Source organism: Schistocerca piceifrons, chromosome 7 (assembly GCF_021461385.2).
Source record: "Schistocerca piceifrons isolate TAMUIC-IGC-003096 chromosome 7, iqSchPice1.1, whole genome shotgun sequence".
In the NCBI taxonomy this organism is placed as follows: domain Eukaryota; kingdom Metazoa; phylum Arthropoda; class Insecta; order Orthoptera; family Acrididae; genus Schistocerca; species Schistocerca piceifrons.
Genome location: NC_060144.1, coordinates 468,021,983 through 468,043,673, shown reverse-complemented (window position 1 = coordinate 468,043,673; position 21,691 = coordinate 468,021,983). Strand labels below are relative to the sequence as shown.

Sequence of the window (21,691 nt, the reverse complement as noted above, 5' to 3'; positions counted from 1 at the left end):
TACGAACATTTATTACGAAGAAAACCCTTTGCACCTATAGTGTTCTGTGTAATTCTGAGTGCATTGTGCATTCGAACATGGGCAAATCGTTGGTGGTCGTATGGTGGTTGCTTCCGTAACCAAGACAGCCAAAGTGGTTGGCATTTCAAAAGGCACCGCATCGAAGATTTCTATACCATACAGGGAAAGCACAAACCGGACGAGAGTGTGTGTTGAATGAGAGTGACGGGTGGTCATTGAAGAGGACTGTAACGAGAAACAGAAGACGACAGCTGCAAAAGTCACTACAGAACTGAATGTCACCCTGTCAGCACAAAAGCAACACGAATGGAGCGCCGTAAGCACAGACTTGCAGGGAAAGCTAGACTTCCAAAACCACTCATCTGTAGTGCAAATACCTGTAAAAAGAAACGTGCTGCCAAAGCCATAAAATCTAGGTTATGAAGAAATGGAAGAATGTCATCTGTTCGGATGAGTCTTGTTTCACAGTGTGTCCAACTTCTGGCCGAGTTAACGTCCCAAGAATGAAATCGGGGTCCATAAGAAGAATGGAAGCAAGATAGTCGCAAACTAATGAGGCTCGATGGCTTAATGTGAATCAATTTGTTGTTTCTTGGATGTGGCAACATTATTTATAGAGACCGAAACAGTATCCCAAAGACCAGGTCAGGGCCGACCACGTGTGATATCAGAGAGACAGGACCGCTATTCGGATTTAAGTGCACGAGGGTACCGCGTTAGAACTGCACGGCAACTGGAATATGACCTCCCAGTATCCACTTCACGTGTTGTATCGAGACAAACGTTGTCCAGAAGGCTTCAGCAGAGTAGCCTTTATTGTCGTAGATCTGCTGCAGGTTTACCTCTGATGCTTCTTTACACAAGTAAACGCCTAGAGTGGAGACGACAACACGCGACCTGGGCGGTCGAAATTAGGCCAATGTTCTTTTCACAGATGAGTCCCGATTTGATCTGGAGAGTGATTTTCGACGCATTCGCATGTGGAGGGGACGTGGAACACGATTTCGGGACCCAAACATTATCGAAAGAGATCGATGTCGAGGAGGGTCCCTAATGTTGTGGGCAGGGATTATGTTGATCACATAAACACCTCTTTATGAAATTGTATGGGTGAATCGGTAAACTTTAACTGTTGTCAGGTATCGCGACGTGACCCTGGGACCTCATGTGAGGTTGTTGCCAGGTGGCGCGGGCCCAGACTTCGTATTGATGGACAATAATGATCGACCTCATAAAGCAAGAGCGGTTGATGTTTTCTTGAAAACGGAAGATACTGCACGCGTGGCGTGGCCTGATAGCTGTCCCAATTTCATTTCCATAGAGCATGTCTGCGGTGCACTAAGAAGACGGGTTGCATCACTTTAACATCCACCAACTACTCTCCAAGACTTGCGGACAGCTCTCCAGGAAGAATTGGCGTTATTGCCTCAACATGAGGTTAATGATCTCATTCACAGCATGCCCCGTCGTTGTCAGGCCTGTATTTCTGCCAGAGGGGGTCACACCCCATACTGAGCACATTAACCGGTTGTCGGAATGTGTGTGCAAATCTGTTAAGTTGGATAAAATGAAGAACATTATTGTCTACCATTATGCATATTGCAGTTGTTCACGTTGTGTATTCTTTACATTTTTTCAACTTTACTATCACCTGTTTTCCTGAATGCACATCAGGCACTTATAAGGAACAAAAGGCGCACAAAAGAGAAAAATTATCCTCTAAAATACTCTGAGATCTATTGATATCAACGGGATAATCCGCAGTTATTTTGGGAGTGTACTTATATGTCGATGGCTATGTATGTGTTACTATCCTGCTAGGAATTGGTTGGTATTAATTATCTTTATTCACTATAAAAATTGCATTTGAATACAGTATTAGTAATCAGTATAAAATTACAGTATTAGATATGTCAGTTACGGTTTGTAATTAAAGTAATTCGTAACTGATTTTATTTCAAAAATTTTTATTTATTTTCTAAATTTATTTCCGTGTTTAGAAAACCTATTCTCAATCAGTTAATGTCTTTCCATTAGACACTAAGATTGATCAGAAAACAATAATAAAATAACTGTTTTAATAACTAACTCGGAGCACATAACCTGGGTAATAGTTGTTGTTTTGAAACAGACAAAACAGACGCAGAGGGCACTGTTGTTCACAGTTTAGTAAATTTCATTACCTGATGGTGTCCATTTGGTGTGTAGTCTCCGCTGTAGAGTGATAGTCTGATTCCAGATTGGGCTGTAGGGTGACATCCAAACTGCTCGTGGGGAAAAGCAGTCTTTGTAAGTGTCGGCTGCATGTGTCGCAGTGACCAGGTCAGACTCCACCAGGCATCTACCGCCAACGACTGCACTTGACTTCCACACCAATTTTCTCTACTTTTGAACAACTGCAACTGCTTATAGAATACATTATCCAAATGTCGCCTCAGTTGTATATGTTTTATTACACCTCATCCGACTTCAGATACAAAGGTCCCTTTTCGAGTTGTATCTGAAGAAAGTTCTGAAATTAGATGGGGTACAATAAAAGTTATGCTGTTAAGGCGAAATTTTTTATAACATGAAGACTGTCATTGCTTACGCCTGTGACTAAGATACTTCCCAGCTAATGTTCATATGCCTCAGATTATACATATTAGCCAAGCGTCTCCAGCAGAAGTTATTACCTGCTTCTATTTTCCTTTACATGTTACTGGGACGCCCAGATCCTTCGACCTACCGATCAAATTATTATTACATGCCAAAAGATACACTTACTCATCAAAAACGGTGATTTCTAAAAGTCTTCATGTCGCGAGTAATTCATACTTACTCTGATATCTGTTAACTCCATGTATAATGCTAGTAAAAGGGCATATATTATCTTGTCCTCAGGCTGTATGTTGCTACTATAAAACCATTATATGTCGTCCTTTCCACTATAAATTGGTGCTGAGGGGGAGATAATCCTGAAATATCACTGTCTGGAGACTAGCTTCCTCTCCTTCAGGATCGTCTCATGCAACCAACGTTTAACTTGTAACCTAATTCTTGTAGTGCCGAACTACTATGCATGTACTTTTCTCTTTTCATTTTAATTTAGAAAACTTGTGGTCCAAGTGATAATTTGTGTATAGTTGTGATGAAACATTCTTATTTAGAGGTACGACATGCTAGCACCTCTTGCACCATTAACGCAATGTTCCCTGTGCAGGAGAAGCGCTGCCCGGTGCACCTGGCTTTCGTCCCCGCCGTGGAGCCTCCATCGGACTCTGCAGTGATCATCGAGCCTCCAGCAGACGTCCTCAGAGCTGGCAGCTACAACCAGGTCCCCATCATTCTTGGCGTCACTTCTGGAGAAGGTTTCGTGGTATATCTCTGTACGTAACAAAATATTTGAATTCCCTTGCTTCACAGCCAACGCTTGCAATCACATGTGACTGACTATAAATTTTTTAGTACACTGCCGTTTGTGAAAAGTGCAACACCGAGAAGGAATTACCGATTAGCGCCACGCTTGGTGGAAGTGCCGACGGGTGTGGAAGCAGAACGTGATACTTTTTGCACCGAGATAGGGTACACGTAGGCCGAGCAGAGCCATCTCGTGTCGGTCCGACAGGGTCAGTGTTGCGCCTAGTGTAGTCGGTGCAGAGCTGTCACACAAGTTGCAAACAATACAGTGAGTGCCAGTATGCCTCGTCCACTTCGAAGGGAGCTATGTCGGCATGTGAGCGAGTTCGAACGGGGCAGAATGACTGGTCTCCGGGAAACGGGGTTGTCATACCGTGACATTTCGGCTCGCACAGGGCAGGCTGCTACGACAGCGATGCGTGTGTGGAAACAGTGGATAGAGAAAGGTCGTACGCAGCTACGAGCGGGAACTGGACCACGGAACATGACCACAGCACGGGATGACCATCATCTTGTCCGCATGGCCATTACGGACCGTACAGCGTCATCCACAGTGTTGGTTCGTCGCTGGAGCACTACAACAGGTGTGAACTTGTCTGCATCGACTGTCCGTCGTCTTCTGCTGCAGGCTGGACTGGTTGCTTGCATGCCATTACGTCGGCTTCCATTGTCCAGAAACCACAAGCTCCTCCGACTGCAATAGACACGTGAACACCGTCACTGGATTGCTGAATGGTAACATGTACTCTTTTCGGATGCGTCCCGCTTCAACGTATCCTACAGCGATGGCCGCATACGTGTCCGGCGGTACCGTGGTGAGCGCAACCTGGAGGGCTGAATTGTGGGGTGGCATAGCAGACAAACTCCAAGTGTGATGGTTTGGGGAGCCATGGCTACAACAACCGATCTCGCTTCGTACGTATTGCTGGCGCTTTGAACAGCAACCGGTACCTAACGGAGGTTGTGGAGCCTAAGGTACTCCCCCTGCTTCAGGCATCTCCGCAGGCCACATGTCAAGAGGACAATGCCCGGTCACATATTGCGAAGAATGTACGGGCCTTCTTCGAAGAGCGACGGTTACCATTGCTTCCCTGGCCTGCACGTTCGCCAGACATGTCGACCATCGAACATGTCTGGGATATGGTTGGTCGGCACCTAGTGCGTCACGGTCCTCCAGTAACTGGGGTTGTGGGCTCGGATACAAACTGCGTGGAGGGAAATCCCTCAGGAACGTACTCAGAACCTTATTGATTCAATGCCACGGCGTATAGCAGTTGTAATTGCACCGCATGGTGGCCACGCGACATAATGAATAGTAGGGCTCAAACGACATGTACAGATTTGAAAAGGTAGTCATTCGTTACTTGTCATGTACGTAACTTGTGGTATTAAATTAAGTGAATTCATGTGTTTCCTTCTTGGTGTTACAATTTCCACAAACGGTAATGTATTTGTATTCATTGTAGTTCCACGTGTCCTCACGGGTACTCAGATAACTAGTTCTGCGTATTTGGTTGAAACACTCCATTCACAAGATCGTGGGCGCACAGTACATTCCAGAAAATATCTTAGACGCTGTTTCATTTGAAATAAAGAAAATATGCAGTCTAAGTCAGAAACTGCGCTGTAGCTCGAATAAATTAACTTCCTGATTCACAGATGACAGTGGACGTGGTCCCTGTCGCTGGCTGGGGGACAGCATGGTACTTGCCCATGCAATGTCGATGACAGCTCGCACTGCAAGTGAAACAGAACACGCACTTCGAAATTGTTGTCTCCGTAATCATCAGTATTCGGGAGGGCATTGAGGGTTTTAGCAGTAGGAGCAACTGATTTAGTCACTTTGAAGGATAAATCAACACCATAACTACACGCTTAAGGACGAATTACACCCATTAGATCAGTGCTCATCCTCGTATATTAAATTCAATGAAGTAACAAATTTCATAACAAAGCATGAAAAGAACTGAATGTAGAGGCTAAAACTCAAATTTTTAATGAGGAGGATCCACTACTAATGTAGTTATTCACATACTTTCATCTGTGGGCCAGTAAAACTGTTGTCAGAATTTCACTAAACAATAAGTTGCTCGGAGTGTTTTCCACAACATTTTCATTATCGCTTCCTTTGTGGGTTCCATATCATCATGCCACTCTCATCGTGAACTTCTGTTTACAGCATGTCTTTGTAACAGTACTACTTCTGCCAGAGTACATTTTTATTGTTCTTTATTTCGTATCACTAATTTGAGTTTATTGCATTTCAAATTTTAATAACGCTTCCTGTGTTTTGGAGGTAACTGTAAGCCTCTTACGAAGGATAATAGAACGTTGAGAGGCATTGGCTATTGCCAATACTAAAAGTGGGCAACCTGTTCAAAACATAGCCTGCAAGCCATTGTTCTGTGGCTGCCGATTTCCATTTATTTGAACTATACATTATTTTCCACGAAAACCATCAGGGAGAGCCATCAGTTTCTTGCCTTCTCAACGAAGCGATTTGGTGCCAGTTACTACTTTATTTTGTGGAAGATTTTGGCGTCTGTTATGTAACTGTAATCACCAGTTCACGAGTTATCAAATACCGTTAGAAACATTATGTACGTCGTTAAGAATAAAAATTACTGTCTAGGTAAATGAAAGCAAAATATCTAATATTAACTCTGCAACAAAATGCACCCACTTTGGCGCGGCGTAGTTTACCAACAACCTCATTACGCTATCTAAAACCGATTGTGAAATTATGGGAGCTTTGTGACTTCTAGAATGACTAGGAATGATTTCACAAATGGGAAATGGGAGCTGGAGGAGGGGGGGGGGGGGGGGTGGACAAAAGTGAAATACAAAACAAATCGAGCTTGTTTTTTTCTTTCTTTTTCTTCTTCTTCTCTCTCAAGCATTAGACCAGTTGGTCTTTTGCGACTTCTTGCTCTACCCATTTTCTCTTGGATCTGCCAATGTCCACTCTTCCTTAAAGGATGTACTGTAGAAGTCGTTTTGGTGTACGTTCATTGTGCAGCCTTTCTATATATTCTTTCCATCCTTTTCTGTATTCATTGATCTGTTCATTTAAGTCGTAAGTCCCTACATCCTTTCCAATTATGTCTTTATTTCATTTGTCTCTTCTTATCAATCCCTGTACTGTTGTCAAAAATCAAATCTCAGCTGCTTTGAGTCTACTATTTCTAGGGTTCATACTCTTACTCTCACACTTGCTTCTTCAACGTAGTCCACGTGGAACTGCTACAACTTTGAACAATTATAGCATGGTGTCCTTTCGAACGTTTCACCTGAGCGATTGTTTGACGGTGTCACACACTATATTGAATCTCCCAACCTTTTTTTCAACATCGACTTCGCCTTTATATGTCACAGCCCAAGATACTGAAGTTGTTAGCTTGTCTAATTGTCTTGTTTCTAATATGAATTAAAGTCTTAAGGGTTGTGAGCCACGGTATGCCATGGACTTCATTTTATCTATCGACATGCTTAATTTATGTTGCATTGCTATTTTACATAGTTTATACACCGCTCTCTCAAGTTGTCTTCGTTGTTCGCAGCTAGAATCTGGTCATCAGCAAACATAAGAGTTTTGATAAAATCTCTTCCTTTGAAGCTCTCCTCTATATTAACTTTCATAATTCGTTGTTTCTGTTCCCTCATAACGTCGTCTAAACACAAATTATGAATAAAAAGTATCAGCGAAATACATAACCATTGTCCAATCCCTTTATTAATATTTCTACGGGCGATGTTTCCAGATTCTAGCTTTACAGTTATTTGTGTTCCTCTGCATATACTTCGCGTAACTTCGGTCAATTGTAGTGGTATTTCACCTTTTTCCGTATTATTCTCTAGTATCTCGATCCTACAATTTTGACTGCCTGCCAGAAGGCGTGGACGTTGACGACAGCCGATTTGGTTTTTCTCTCTGGTCTGGGAGTGGTATTTCACCGTGTGGTCTGCGTTGTCAGTCGTCCCTGTTGTGTGTGTGTGTGTGTGTGTGTGTGTGTGTGTGTGTGTGTGTGCGTGTGTGTGCCTTGTACCGGCGATTTCCGGTTGACGCCGGTCTCGACCCATTCCGGTCACAAGATAATCCATATTTTTCCTCTGTGCACAGTAGCAAAAGCTTTACTGTAGTCTATAAAGACTATGTGGGTTTTTAAAATGTATTCTATTTTTTTCTGTTATTTTATTAAGGAAAAGATGATAGCAAAATTTTTTTTTCGAAAACTTGATATTTCTTCAAGTAATATGCCGTCTACGATTTTTCTAATTCTATTTACTATTATCTTCGCATATTTCTTGTATACCGTATTTAAGAGATTTATACCTTTATAATTTCCATAGTCTGTCCTCCATCGCCCTTTTAAAAATGGGTATTGCCATAGCTTTTTCTAGTACATTATTATGTTTTTTCACTACTAGCATTTGTTTAAAAAGTCAAGTAGCTTATCCTAATGGTAGGTATTCATAAAGTTCCATGTCTAAATAGTCCGTTCCAGGAGCCTTTCAGTTTTTACAGTTTTGTAAGGCCATCTTGAGGTTCCTTAAATTCTGTGTTATCAATTTTCGAAAGACATCTGCTCTTTTCTTCTACTGTCTCATTTTGTTGTTCTTCCTCACACACATATTTTTACAGAACTTCATCCACTCATTTACATGTGCACTCTTTTACAGATTCCCCTACGCGCTTTACATTTCCTTCGCTGTTAGTGCTACGTCTCTGAGTAATTATTGCACGTTGACGTCGAACGTAGGCTGTGGTCTCATTAATGTAACTGGAATATGTATTAGGAAGTCTTTGTCCGGGGGTATTTGTCTGGAATGCAGCCACGTTGACGTTACAGCTTGCATAGATCACGGTCGGGAAGCCCGCGTCACCAGCCAACCTTGCGTCCACTGTTGTCGTTGGACGTACCACACTCGGAGGGCCTAACTTTACTGCTTTCGCACCATGGGGATCAGCAACGATGGGCACTGTGCTGACAATCCTTGTGCTCCAGATGTCAGTGGATTTTTAAGTGTGGTTACTTGTCCTGCTGCAAGTAATCTTAATCCCTCTGTCAGTGTACGTGACGTCGGTGTGTAACCCTGACGGCCTAGCAAACAAAATGTCTGCCATCCCGGGCGCTAGTCGGGAGGCCGTTGAACTACCCCTGAATCCAACGAATCAATAGATGCATGAAAGTCGTATGATTCCGACACGTTGTTATAGATGTTTCTCCTTCTTTCACGAGGCATAACATGACCTTTTTACAAAGAACCAACATTTAAATGGGACCGTGACCGCTTAATTTTCCCTTAATGCAGAATGTAAATGACGAAACTAAACCTATTTTTGGCATTTGCAGTGAAATAGTAATCTTATGCATACCCAAGCTCGAAGTAAACTTGTTCCCAGATTTACCTTTGCAGCATGCCGGCTTTTTGGTGTTCCAATTGCAATGACCAGTACTACACTGAATTACCAAACAAACATGGATCTAAAAAAATTAAGCATAGACAGTTTTAGCACAGCATTATACAATACTAAAGAACCTTACAGAGCTTAACAACTGCTAAATATCTATGGGTATTGGATATATATCACAAAAATCCGCCTCGCGGGGTAGCCGCGCGGTCTAGGGCGCCTTGTCACGTTAGTTAGATTAAGTAGTGTAAGCATAGGGACACTCAGCAGTTTGTTCCCATAGGAACGTATCAACATAAAACTCCTTCTCCCCTTATCTCTCCCCACTTACTCTTGGCCCCGTCTGTTTGTCCATCTTCTCCTCCACCTTCTCTCTCTCTCTGTTCATCATCTACTACCTCCTCTCTCTGTCCACCTCCTTCTCCACCTCTCTATTTCCAATACCTCACCCCCCCCCCCTCCCTCTGTCCTCTTGTTCCACTCTATGACCTTTACCCTTGTTGATTGTTATTGCAAACGAAATCTTGATTTAGTGTTAAGCTCGCTTAAAATCAGTGGTAAATCGGTTGGGGTCATTGATATACCGGGTATGAGAGACTTCTCCTGGTGCTGGGTCTACGAGGATAGTAGCCTCAATGGCAGTATTTCACATAGTTGTAGTCTGCGAAGGGGTGAATTACAATGGTGGTGGTGGTTAGCGTTTAACGTTCCGTCGACAACGAGGTCATTAGAGACGGAGCGCAAGCTCGGGTTAGGGAAGGATTGGGAAGGAAATCGGCCGTGCCCTTTCAAAGGAACTATCCCGACATTTGCCTGAAACGATTTAGGGAAATCACGGAAAACCTAAATCAGGATGGCCGGAGACGGGATTGAACCGTCGTCCTCCCGAATGCGAGTCCAGTGTGCTAACCACTGCGCCACCTCGCTCGGTGAATTACAATGCATCGGACGATTCAGATTCCGTAATAGTATTTTAGTAATAGGCCGATAAGCTAAAAATACAGTTTTCCTATTTTCCGTGTAACCGACGGCAAGGAAGAAAACATAACAGCACATTGTTGTGTATATAATTTTTGTTTGAAAATATGTGCAAGGAGAAATAATGTCAACATGGGAGAAAAAGTTTGTGTAATGGTTTACATGTTCTTCTATCGTGGTTAAAAATCACTGCGAAAAAGAAATCGGAACCGCGTTATTTTTACAGCACAGCGTTTTCTATGTCTCAGTCGGTTATAACAGAGAACTTGTACATTACTGCTTAAAAACTATATGGCCTACGTCCGTCTTAATGTTTAGAACAGTATAGTGTAAAAATCTGAAGTAATTCGGTCAATACCTTCTTGAGGTATTTCTTAACGAAGTTTCCCCTTTACACACTGAGCGCCAAAGGAACTGGTACAGGAATGCGTATTCAATACAGAGGCAAGTAAACAAGCAGAACTCGGCGCTGCGATCGGCAACGCCTATATAAGACAACAAGTGTCTGGCGCAGTTGTTATTATGCTCCAGTCATACTGTGCCTTGTGTTCTTTTAATTGTCGCAGTGTGTGGCTTTTGTGTATGCTACTTTTAAACAGTTTTTTATCTCCATTTTACAGTCGCCCCTTTTTTTGTCTATTGCCTTCCATGATGTTCCCTTTTTATAATATCTATGTTCACCATATTCTCTCCTTTGTTATTTTTAAATGTCTTCTATTGTTTTTTCTATGTCTTTCGGCTGAAGAGCAGCGCATATGCTGCTGCCAGCCCGCCCCGATGGGGAATTGAAATACAATAAAGAAAAAATAATGGCGCAGTTGTCAGATCGGTCATTGCTGCTATAATGGCAGGTTATCACGATTTAAGTGTGTTTGAACGTGGTGTTATAGTTGGTGCACGAGCGACGGGACACAGCAAAATGGTTCAAATGGCTCTGAGCACTATGGGACTCAAATGCTGTGGTCATAAGTCCCCTAGAACTTAGAACTACTTAAACCTAACTAACCTAAGGACATCACACACATCCATGCCCAAGGCAGGATTCGAACCTGCGACCGTAGTGGTCGTGCGGTTCCAGACTGTAGCGCCTTTAACCGCTCGGCCACTTCGGCTGGCGGGACACAGCATCTCCGAGGTAGCGACGAAGTGGGGATTTTCTCGAACGACTATTTCACGAGTGTAACGTGAACATCAGGAATCCGGTGAAACTTCAAATCTCCGACATCGCTGCGGCCGGAAAAAGATCCTGCAAGAAAGAAACCAACGACGACTAAAGAAAATCGTTCAACGCGGCAGAAGTGCAACACTTCCGCAAATTGCTGCAGATTTCAGTGCTGGATCAGCGACAAGTGTCAGCATGCTGTGGGCGAGTGGTTCTCGACGATTCAGTCTGCGCTACTGCTGCAGTCCCAGGTTCGAATCCTGCCTCGGGCATGGATGTGTGTGATGTCCTTAGGTTCGTTAGGTTTAAGTAGTTCTAAGTCTAGGGGACTGATGATCTCAGATGTTAAGTCCCATAGAGCTCAGAGCCATTTGAACCGTTTTGTCAGCGTGCTAACCTTTCAAATTCATGGATATGGCTTTCGGAGCCGAAGACCCACTGGTGAATGCTTGATGACTGTACGGGACAAAGCTTTACGCCTCGCTTGGGCCCGTCAACACCGGAATTGGACTGTTGATGACTGGAAACATGTTGCCTGGACGGACGAGTCTAGTTTCAAATTGTATCGAGCGGATGGACGTGTACGGCTATGGAGACAAACTCATCAATCCACGGACCCTGCACGGCAGCAGGGGACTGTTCAAGCTGGTGGAGGCTCTGCAATGATGTGGGGTGTGTGCAGTTGGAGTGATATGGGACTCCTGATACTTCTAGATACGACTCTGACAGGTGCCACGTGCGTAAGCATCCTTTATGATCATCTGCATCCATCTACGTCCATTGTGCATTTCCACGGACTTGCGCATTCCAGCAGGACAATGCGTCACCCCACACGTCCAGAATTGCTACAGAGTTGCTCCAGGAACACTCTTCTGAGTTTAAACACTTCCACTGGCCACCAAACTCCCCAGACATGAAGATTATTGAGCATATCTGGGATGCCTCGCAACGTGCTGTTCAGAACAAATCTCCACCTCCTCGTACTCTTACGGATTTATGGACAGCACTGCAGGATTCATGGTGTCTGTTCCCTCCAGCACTGCCTCAGACATTAGTCCAGTCCATGCCACGTCGTGTTGCGGCTCTTCTGCGTGCTCGCGGGGGCCCTATACGATATTAGGTAGGTATACTAGTTTCTTTGGCTCTTTAGTGTACATTATATATATGGTTATATCTTGGTGTACTGACACATACGTAGTCTATTTCGGACGGAATGTGATTAGAGTATCGTGTAAAAATCTAAAGTAAATCGGTCAAGTACATTTCGAGACTTTTGGTGACAACACTAAACAACGAGCTGGCTTTATGGAGAAGTATACATAAGTATAGCCTCTAGCTGGGATATTACTCAATATGTGTGCCTACCCGCTGTATGCAGACCAGAAACCTGCTGTGAACATCGACTTATAAATACTGCATACCAGGACGTTCTACTAAATGACTGAAATCTTGGTGTAAATTTCATTAGCCTCTGCTAGAAGCTTTAATCTGGACCTGCAGCGCTATCGTTCATGGAATGTCTGGCTGTTGCTGGAGAGCTGTGCGTGTGTTGCAGCGGCGGGACTGCTGACGGAAGTGGGGATCGCCGACATGAAGGAGAACTTCACGGCGCTGGTCGGCTCCCAGCTGCCGCTCCCCACGGAGGAACAGCGAACTCGTGCGGCGCAACAGCTGGAGCAATTCTACTTTGGGGACGACGGCTTCTCCACAGACGACATGCAAGCCGTTGTTGATGTAAGCATAAGTAAGGCATTCTGCTGTGTCAAAGAATACTAGCTAAATCATATCGAGTTGGCTCCACATTGGGTTCCCTATAATACTCCAAAGCTGAATTGGGAGCCACACCCGGTTTGCCTAAAAGCAAGTATCCATGATCGAGTCTCTGTTAGTGTCTCAGTTATGACGCAAATATTGGTGGTTCAGTCGTGAGGCTTTAGGTCTCCTGAAATGAAGATACTGTAGATTTCTCGTTGAGTATTAATTAATTCGTTTGTGGTGAAGTATAACAGAGGTGGGCGGGGGGTGTTGATGAGACACCTTTCATATCATTCCTCTTTAACTCCGATGTATTGACGGAGTCTCATGACACTAGAATACTTCTACTTTCTTTATTTCGCAGTATTTAAAATGTGATGTGAGGCAATGCTATGGGAAATTTCCTACACGTGTATTCTTGTTTAGGAGTCTACACGACTTTTATTACCAAAGGGTTATGATACTTCTAGGTTTACTTGACTGTCTAGCACCAAATTTTCTCATACTTTCGGCGTTTTCTTGCTTGCAATTTTTTTCAAAACAAAAATTCTAGCTATTCTAGAGACAATAATCCTTCCCTATCGTAGTTAGTCACGTGCTGGTAGTAGAAGACAAGCGTCAGGGACGTCAAAACATATAACATATAACGTACTGAGTAGGAATGATCTTTCTCCTAAAAGGTACTCTTTAACGCTTTTCAAGTGGAATAAAACTATTCTGATTAATAATATTTTCTTAATCTGGAGAACCTGTGACAGAAACAGGTAATCTGTATTTGAATGTAGATATATCGATCACTAGATTCAGACACCACTGTAGTATCGTGCAAACTTCGGTTACACGATAAATCAGTCTAATCTAAAAGCCGTAAATTCAACTAAATACCTAGGTATTACAATTACGAAAAACTAAAATTGGAAAGAACACATAGAAAATGTTGTCGGGAAGACTAACCAAAGGCTGTGGTTTATTGGCAGGACACTTAGAAAATGTAGCAGACCTACTAAGGAGACCGCCGGCCGCGGTGGCCGTGCGGTTCTAGGCGCTGCAGTCCGGAACCGCGGGACTGCTACGGTCGCAGGTTCGAATCCTGCCTCGGGCATGGATGTGTGTGATGTCCTTAGGTTAGTTAGGTTTAAGTAGTTCTAAGTTCTAGGGGACTGATGACCTAAGATGTTAAGTCCCATAGTGCTCAGAGCCATTTACTAAGGAAACTGCCTACACAACGCTTGTCCGTCCTCTTTTAGAATATTGCTGCGCGGTATGGATCCTTACCAGATAGGACTGACGGAGTACATCGAAAAAGCTCGAAGAAAGGCAGCACGTTTTGTATTATCGTGAAATATGGGAGAGAGTGTCACAGAAATGATACAGGATTTGGGCTGGAAATCATTAAAAGAAAGGCGTTTTTCGTTACGACGGAATCTTCTCACGAAATTCCAATCACCAACTTTCTCCTCCGAATGCGAAAATAGTTTGTTGACACCGATCTACATAGGGAGAAACGATCATCATGATAAAATAATGGAAATAAGAGCTCGTACGGAAAGATATAGGTGTTCATTCTTTCCGCGCGCTATACAAGATTAGAATAATAGAGAAATGTGAAGATGGTTAGATGAACCCTCTTAAGGCACTTAAATGTGATTTGCAGAGTATCCATGTAGATGTATCAGTATTTGCTGCTCCATGTCCTCCTACCTGCGCAATTCAAGAAAAATAAATTGCGATAAGCGATTCCGGTGAAGAATTACTGCTTATGTTAAAGCTTGCCACATTTTATGCACCGGTAGCCGTTAGTTTGTAATTGTGATGGTCCACACATTCGCTGAAGACCTTGCCAATCATCGTCGAACGTGCAATAGAGTCAGCAAAATTCAGCATCGAACAGCCGATGGACCTCACTCACAGTCGTCATTTACTTCTGAAATGAAACGACATTGCATTAATTCTGTGAGAGAATAGAAGTTGCTCGGTATTCAGTCTGTGTTATTTCAATTAAAATTGACGTTTTTGACAGCTGCCTTCGACGGAAGACAAACTTCTGACCATATCAGGGATAAAGGCAGGTACGAGGTAGTTTACAACAGTGAAATCAACGCTCAGCCCATAGACTGATTCATTCCCTTCTGCCTGTGTAATCTATGTGAATCCTTTGGCCAAGTGGTAAACAGCACTAATAGCTTACTGAAATATTCCTTTGATACTTCTAGCTACCAGAAGTTTTATTACAACAGAACAGTGCAGCAAACCAGACGAGTATGGGGTTCACAGGACTACCATCTTTAAGATCACATAATTACAATCCTCAAACCGCTGTTTCTCTAATAATGTTGTTATCAGGGGAAACATAGGGAAAAAATACGGAAGTTTGGTGGGAGATATGACAAGGACAGCCCTCTACAACGTTAATCTGTATGTGCTGACGCACTTGGCAGATGTCACCATTTATTTTTACAGGGTAATTGTTTATTTGCAGCTGTTTTCAGATCTCTATTTCATTCAACCAGCGAATTCCTTCTCTACGGCAGTGGTGAACTCCAGCAGTATACCTGTACACTTCTATTACTTCGACTACAACGGCCCTGGCTACACGAAATACGGTAAGACTGCACCATTAGGCGTTGCTTCCATCTACAGATCACAGTTTCTGAAAAACGTGATCACAAATTTATAAATAAAATTAGTTAAAACACTATAGTGTTTCCCCTACAATTTTATTTCGTAGGACTACTACTTCTATGCACAATCTCACCACACTTGACAAAAACCCAGTTACTGAATAATGTTGTTTCCTTTATTGGTTAATATTACGATCTGACTGATTTTCTCAAACAGCGGCGAATTACACGACATAAACAAGTACGCCAATTTTGTTTCTTCACCACACATACAGGAAGATAGCACAGATTTAATACACGTATGTCAGCCAATAACCTTCACACACATACGCATTTATCGTTAAAAATTACATATAGACGCTTCACTTAAGGTAGCAGGGAGCTATAACCGAGGAAGAGAAGGGTATATTCAGTGCTTCTTTCATCGACAACAGGCAACAGCAAAGTAGGAAAAACTGATGTGTTGCTCCACGACTTAGGCTATGGCACAAGAAGAATAATGAAAACCCTCACTGTAGTAACTGAATACGCACTAACCAGTTCTCTGAGCTGCGAGAGAAAATGGGGCGTCTACTGTGACGATTGTCTGGAAGATCCCCCATAAAACTGGCGACTCAAAGAAATCAATTTTACGTATAATATCTAGTTAACCTCAGTGTTAAAACATGGTAGTACTACTTTCCCTATCGCAACTTAATCCAGGACAACAGCTTGTTATCAGCACTTGCGTAGGCACAGCTGAACCCACTAAGAGAGAGAGATGACACCTCAAATGTATTAACTAAATGAAAGTACGAAACTTACTTCCAGTATGCTGGATGGCAACAAGGCAGCAACCTGAAATGATTCCATAAAACTGTAAAAAAACGTCAAGTTGCACACAAGTTTTTCTTTATTAACTAAGGACTAGTTCTGGACCTTTTCAGTCACTTTTCAAATCATCCTGTAGCAAAAAATATAAGGTGCTCGAAACTGCCTGTTGGGTTCTGTCTCGGATTCGTCGGACGACGTCAGTCTGATGATTTTTCTGACGTTTCGCCAGCATGAGTGTTTGACGTTGTCAAAGGTTCACCCTCCATTGCTGGTGGTCGACTGGAGCCGAGATCGCGGCCGCAGACTACATGTACCTGGCGCGCCAACGTCCGAGGGCTTCTTCGCGGGCGTTTCCGGTACGGTTCTCTTGCTGTCTGCGACGATCATTAGCTGCAGCGCGAGAAGCCAGGATTCGTTTACCCTGAGTCTTTCTTCTTTCTTGTTGAAGCTGTTCTCGTCTTTATCTACTTCTACAGCTTCTCTGAACAAGCGGGTGCGATAACTCTTCTCTACAGCCAGAACTTCTATGTCGATGAATTTTACTAAGCGGTCGGCCTCACACAGCGCGTGCTCTGTCACGGCCGATCTCTCCATCTGCCCCAACCTGCAATGTTGCTTATGTTCCGTGATCCTGGTGTTGATTGAGCGTCCAGTCATTCCAACATAAACTTTTCTGCACGTGCGTGGTACGCTGTACATTCCCGACATTGTAAGTGGATTCCTTTTCTCCTTTGCCAATTTGAGATACTTTCTGATCTTCTTTGTCGATTTTTAAGTAATCTTTACACCGTGTTACTGCATACGACCGATTCTGTCCGTCAATCTGGGAATGTATGGTAGAAAGGCCATAGCTGACATTGCTTTTTCCGATTTGTCACTTCGCCGAGTGTTTGGCCTGTATACGAGTACGATGCCCGTTACGTGTTTTAAGTGCAACAGAACAATTATTTTGTCACCGTAGTAATCCACAAGATTTCCGTCTTGGTCTCTAATTGATGTACCTATTTCTGAAACTATCTCACCGCAGTCGGCATGTAAATAGGCGAATCTGGTTATTGAACAATCTTATATCCAGGTTACGGCAAGCTGGAACTGATGTAACATTTGTGTGGGAGCAGCATTGTGGAATGAGCCGCCATATATGTTACAGTCAGCACATAGGACGTCAATATTATGAATATTTACTAGATGTTTTACTATTTATAAGGTTTTCTTTTTTTTCAGGAAAGACTATCTCAAAACCTAAAACTGAACCTGTATTACCATCCAGCTTAAAATCGACATACACATTACTCATCATCTCGCATCATTTGGGAATATTATTGTAACTGAAGGTTTCACATTTTTTCCATTCCTCCGCATTATTTTTGTTACCATTCTTGATGTATGACTCTGCCTCCTTCAACAAGGTGGAAGTAATGTCACCGAATTTATAAGTGGCGTTTTTATAGTAACACTGTTCAAAACTTCCAGATCACGTATCTGATTACAAAAGTTGAAGTTATTGTTTCTCGATGTAATGTTTGTTACGGAAGTGTAAACAAATAAGGATAGAAATTGAAGCAACGAATACTGTCCTTATCGAAGTTAAAGTTGAGACTTACATGTCGCCAGAGAATGTAATTCCATTACATCAATGTAAGTAAATAAACTGAGTAAGGGAATTTCATATGCAATAAGGCTGAAGACAGCTGTCATAAACGAGTTTTTACCGGACGGGCTAAACGTTACACCATGTTCGATGGCATCCGTTGAGAGACTGTCATTACTTGCTAAAAAACTTGCTAATTCATCTAGAGCGCAGAAACTTGAAATACAGGTAGCCGCACCTCTGATTTTAGGTGACTGAATCGAACTGTCGCTATACTTAATTGTCTAGTTTTTGAAATATCTCAGTATTTCCGGAGGAGGTGAAAGATTGCTGTTGTTGTTGTATATAGGGCGTATGCATAACAGAATTTCCAATTTGAAAACGCTGTTCAGAATTACGTCAGATTTGAACAGTGTGTTATTGATCCAAGAGGAAACGCCAAGGAACAATAAAAAAATTAAAGAACATTTCACCATAGGTTGTGCTATAAGCATCTTAATGTAAATGTGGCCCGCTACAAATGACAGATGAATCGCAACAGCACGGCTATGGTTTGAGTTGCACACTAAACATCCGTACTGTTCAATGTGAATCAATGCACAAGTTCTCTACTGATAGTAAGACCTTGCATCAAGGCAAATTGTACCACACTGCGGCCTTTCAAAAGTAAATTGATGGTGACCCTCAATTACGTACCCTCAGACTCAGAGTTGGAATATTAAAAGTTTTGGCTGGTTTCGTTGTCTAGGGGCTGGAATACGTAGTTGCCACATTAAAGCCAAATACTGCTGAGTGTACAGTATACAACACGAACATACACATGAATCGAATGGTCTAAGGTTCCTATCACTCGGCAATTGCGAATTTTGAATGTAACATAGAAATTTATAAATGAAAGATTGCAATTAAATAAAATCTGCAGGTACTATTTTTAACAACTTTAAATGATGCATACGATACCAGACGTATTTTTAAGAATGCCGTTTATTAGTGCAAAACACTTATTGATGTCGATGGTCCAGCAATTAAATAAAATATCAGTTGAATAACAGGGAAACAATAGATTCCTACTTCACGTAATTAGTTATGAACAACAACATAGCTCGCTAGATATTCACTTCAAAACGCATACTACATCTTCACTGCAGAAGCCACGGAAATCTCACAAGTACACAAGTCGACACTTCGAAATATTTCCATCTCCCGCGATCACGCACAAACTGCTCAACACTCTCCAAGTATTTCCTGCGACCGTCCGTCGCGCCTTCCCGTCCAGCACTCCCCATGTCCTGTGTGACCTGATGCTCCTCCCCCGCTTCCCTACAGTGTCTCCATTGATTTCGGTAGTCGCCTATCGTAGTAACGAACTTTGTGATTGACTAGAGCGCTTGCGCCTTATCTCCAAGCCAACACACACACACGAACATATTGAAACACTTACGAAATACTGGATTTACATTTAAATAACTTGAAATTAAATAAATATTCCTGTGGCTGGAGCATAAACACGCTCTATCACACCTTATTAAATACATAAACAAATCAAATAAACATATATCAAAGGAATAGAAAGAAAAGTAGGTCAGTAGCTTAATGTCTCCTTGTTTTCTAAAACACAGTAAATATTTGACCAATTTCGTCATGAATACTATATATCAGATATAAACAAAGACATACACGAATAAATATATTTATAAGCATGCTGCTACCGTTTCTTCATGTAACTGTGGAGTACCTATGGCCTGATGCGATCAATAGTAATTGGCCACTTTGAGCTCCAATAACTCATGTATTATTCAAGTTTCATACCTGTAATTCATACCAATTTAGGTTTACACTAATAGCTTTCTAAAGACACATCAACAAAATCGGATGAACCATTTAGATTTTGGAAATTCGTTACTGGGTGTTACTTGTATAATTTACAGTCAGATACTAAACTTTAAACTAATAAAGATATTGAAAATCTGATTACACCATCAGAATTTTCGTGCAAATAATGGTAACATAGATGTTTCTTTTTAAGGTATCATGATTTCTCTGATTATTATTAATTTCTACATGAACCGTGAAATGTCTGCCATAATGGTTTCACAAACGCCGCCATCTTTGGCACTTTCAGCATACAAATCTCCTTCATTGACACAAAGCCCATTTCTCGACACAGCGTCAACATGGAATTCCCAGCCACGCGATCGGTCTGGACCACGAGCTGGGGCTACCCCTCTTGCTCCGGCTAATATTCAGCACCACATGGTCACTGATGAGCCCCAGCTTGCCGAGCGGCCCATGCGCCCACGCCACCTTCGAACTTAGAATACTTTCAGGGCGCCATAACTCGCCCATTGCCTCACAACACCGAATGGTAAAAATCGGTTTTCAATTGTCCTGGGCTCAAAAACCGCACAAAATGCAAAATGACGTCAGTTCTTAATTGTTGTGGACTGGTGCAGGACATAATGAATATGCTGTCCACCATTTTCTGTCACAAATGGAAATCATGGAACAGCATATTCCACTACAGTTCGCAGTGTCTCTGGAGTCATGTTCATAATGCGTTGCCCAAAGTACGCCTTCGAGTCAGCTACATTCATAATTAGAGCACTGAACACAATGTATTTCAGATAACCCCATAGTCAGGAGTCCCACAGATTAAAATTAGGTGATTTGGATGGGCAGGTTGCAGGAAATAACGGCTGATAATTTTAGCGTTTCTGAGATCCCTGTGCAGCAGCCACTTCACTGGCTGCGCAATGTGCAAAGCAGTTCCATTTTCTATAATAATGATCTTACCCATACATACACGTTGTTGAGCGGTTGGGATCACGTTGGTGCACAAAAGACTCTCCTATCGCTTACCAGTGATGGTACAAGTAACATTATTCATCTCCTTGAAAAATTACATTCTATGATACACGATTCGGTTTAGAATCCCAGTGACTGGACTATAATTGTCTTAAGTGATGAGCCCCACTTCGAACTGAGACCCAGTGACCAACGAAGACATGTCTAGGGATGCCCCAGACAGTGATGGGACACCAACCTGACTGTTACCCAATGTACAGCCCGATAACCAGGAGTTGTAGTCAGGAGTGCCATTTCTTTTCATATCAGGACCCCTTTGGTTGTCATCCACAGTACCCTTACAGAAAAGATTTCACCAACATAATCCCGCTGGCACACGGCGAGATTTTCTACTGCTTGTCTTACTTGCCAAACCCTACCTTGGCCAGCAAGATCACTGAATCTCTCCCCAACTAAGAAAGTTCGGAGCATTATGGGCAGGACCCTCTAACCCACTCGGGATTTTGACGATCTAACACGCCAATTGGACTGGATTTGGCACGATACCCCTCAGGAGAACGTCCAACAACTGTATCAATGAATGCCAAGCCAGCTTGCATAAGTACCAGAGGTAGACCAACGCATTACTTCAAAATGGTTCAAATGGCTCTGAGCACTATGGGACTTAACATCTATGGTCATCAGTCCCCTAGAGCTTAGAACTACTTAAACCTAACTAACCTAAGGACATTACACAACACCCAGTCATCACGAGGCAGAGAAAATCCCTGACCCCGCCGGGAATCGAACCCGGGAACCCGGGCGTGGGAAGCGAGAACGCTACCGCACGACCACGAGTTGCGGACCAACGCATTACTGACTTGCTCTCAAAAAATCACCCAATTTTTCAGATATTGTAATCAATTGTTTGTGTCAACGTGTACATCATCACATCTACCGATTTTCGTCCTATTCGGATAATTCTTTTTTTTTTTTTTTCTTGGAGTCTAGGCGCATTCCAAATCACTTCAGCAATATAAACATAAATTTCTAGGACACAAGTCTGAAAATTAGAATGACATTTGATATTTCACATCTTTGAATAACGGAGATTTAATATCGCCGGATAAAGTGCTATCACATTCGACATTTAA

General features: G+C 42.6%; 1 protein-coding gene across 1 annotated transcript in view; it reads left to right on the top strand.

The window, feature by feature from the left end:
* Window positions 1-17,490, top strand: part of LOC124709020 — a 126,041-nt gene extending 108,551 nt beyond the window's left edge. The window contains exons 15-18 of the mRNA XM_047240667.1: window positions 3,224-3,389; window positions 12,529-12,707; window positions 15,208-15,331; window positions 17,387-17,490. Of these exons, the coding sequence (XP_047096623.1) occupies window positions 3,224-3,389; window positions 12,529-12,707; window positions 15,208-15,331; window positions 17,387-17,490 (573 nt within the window). The remainder of the gene's footprint in view (window positions 1-3,223; window positions 3,390-12,528; window positions 12,708-15,207; window positions 15,332-17,386) is intronic.
* The last annotated feature ends 4,201 nt before the right edge of the window (window positions 17,491-21,691 follow it).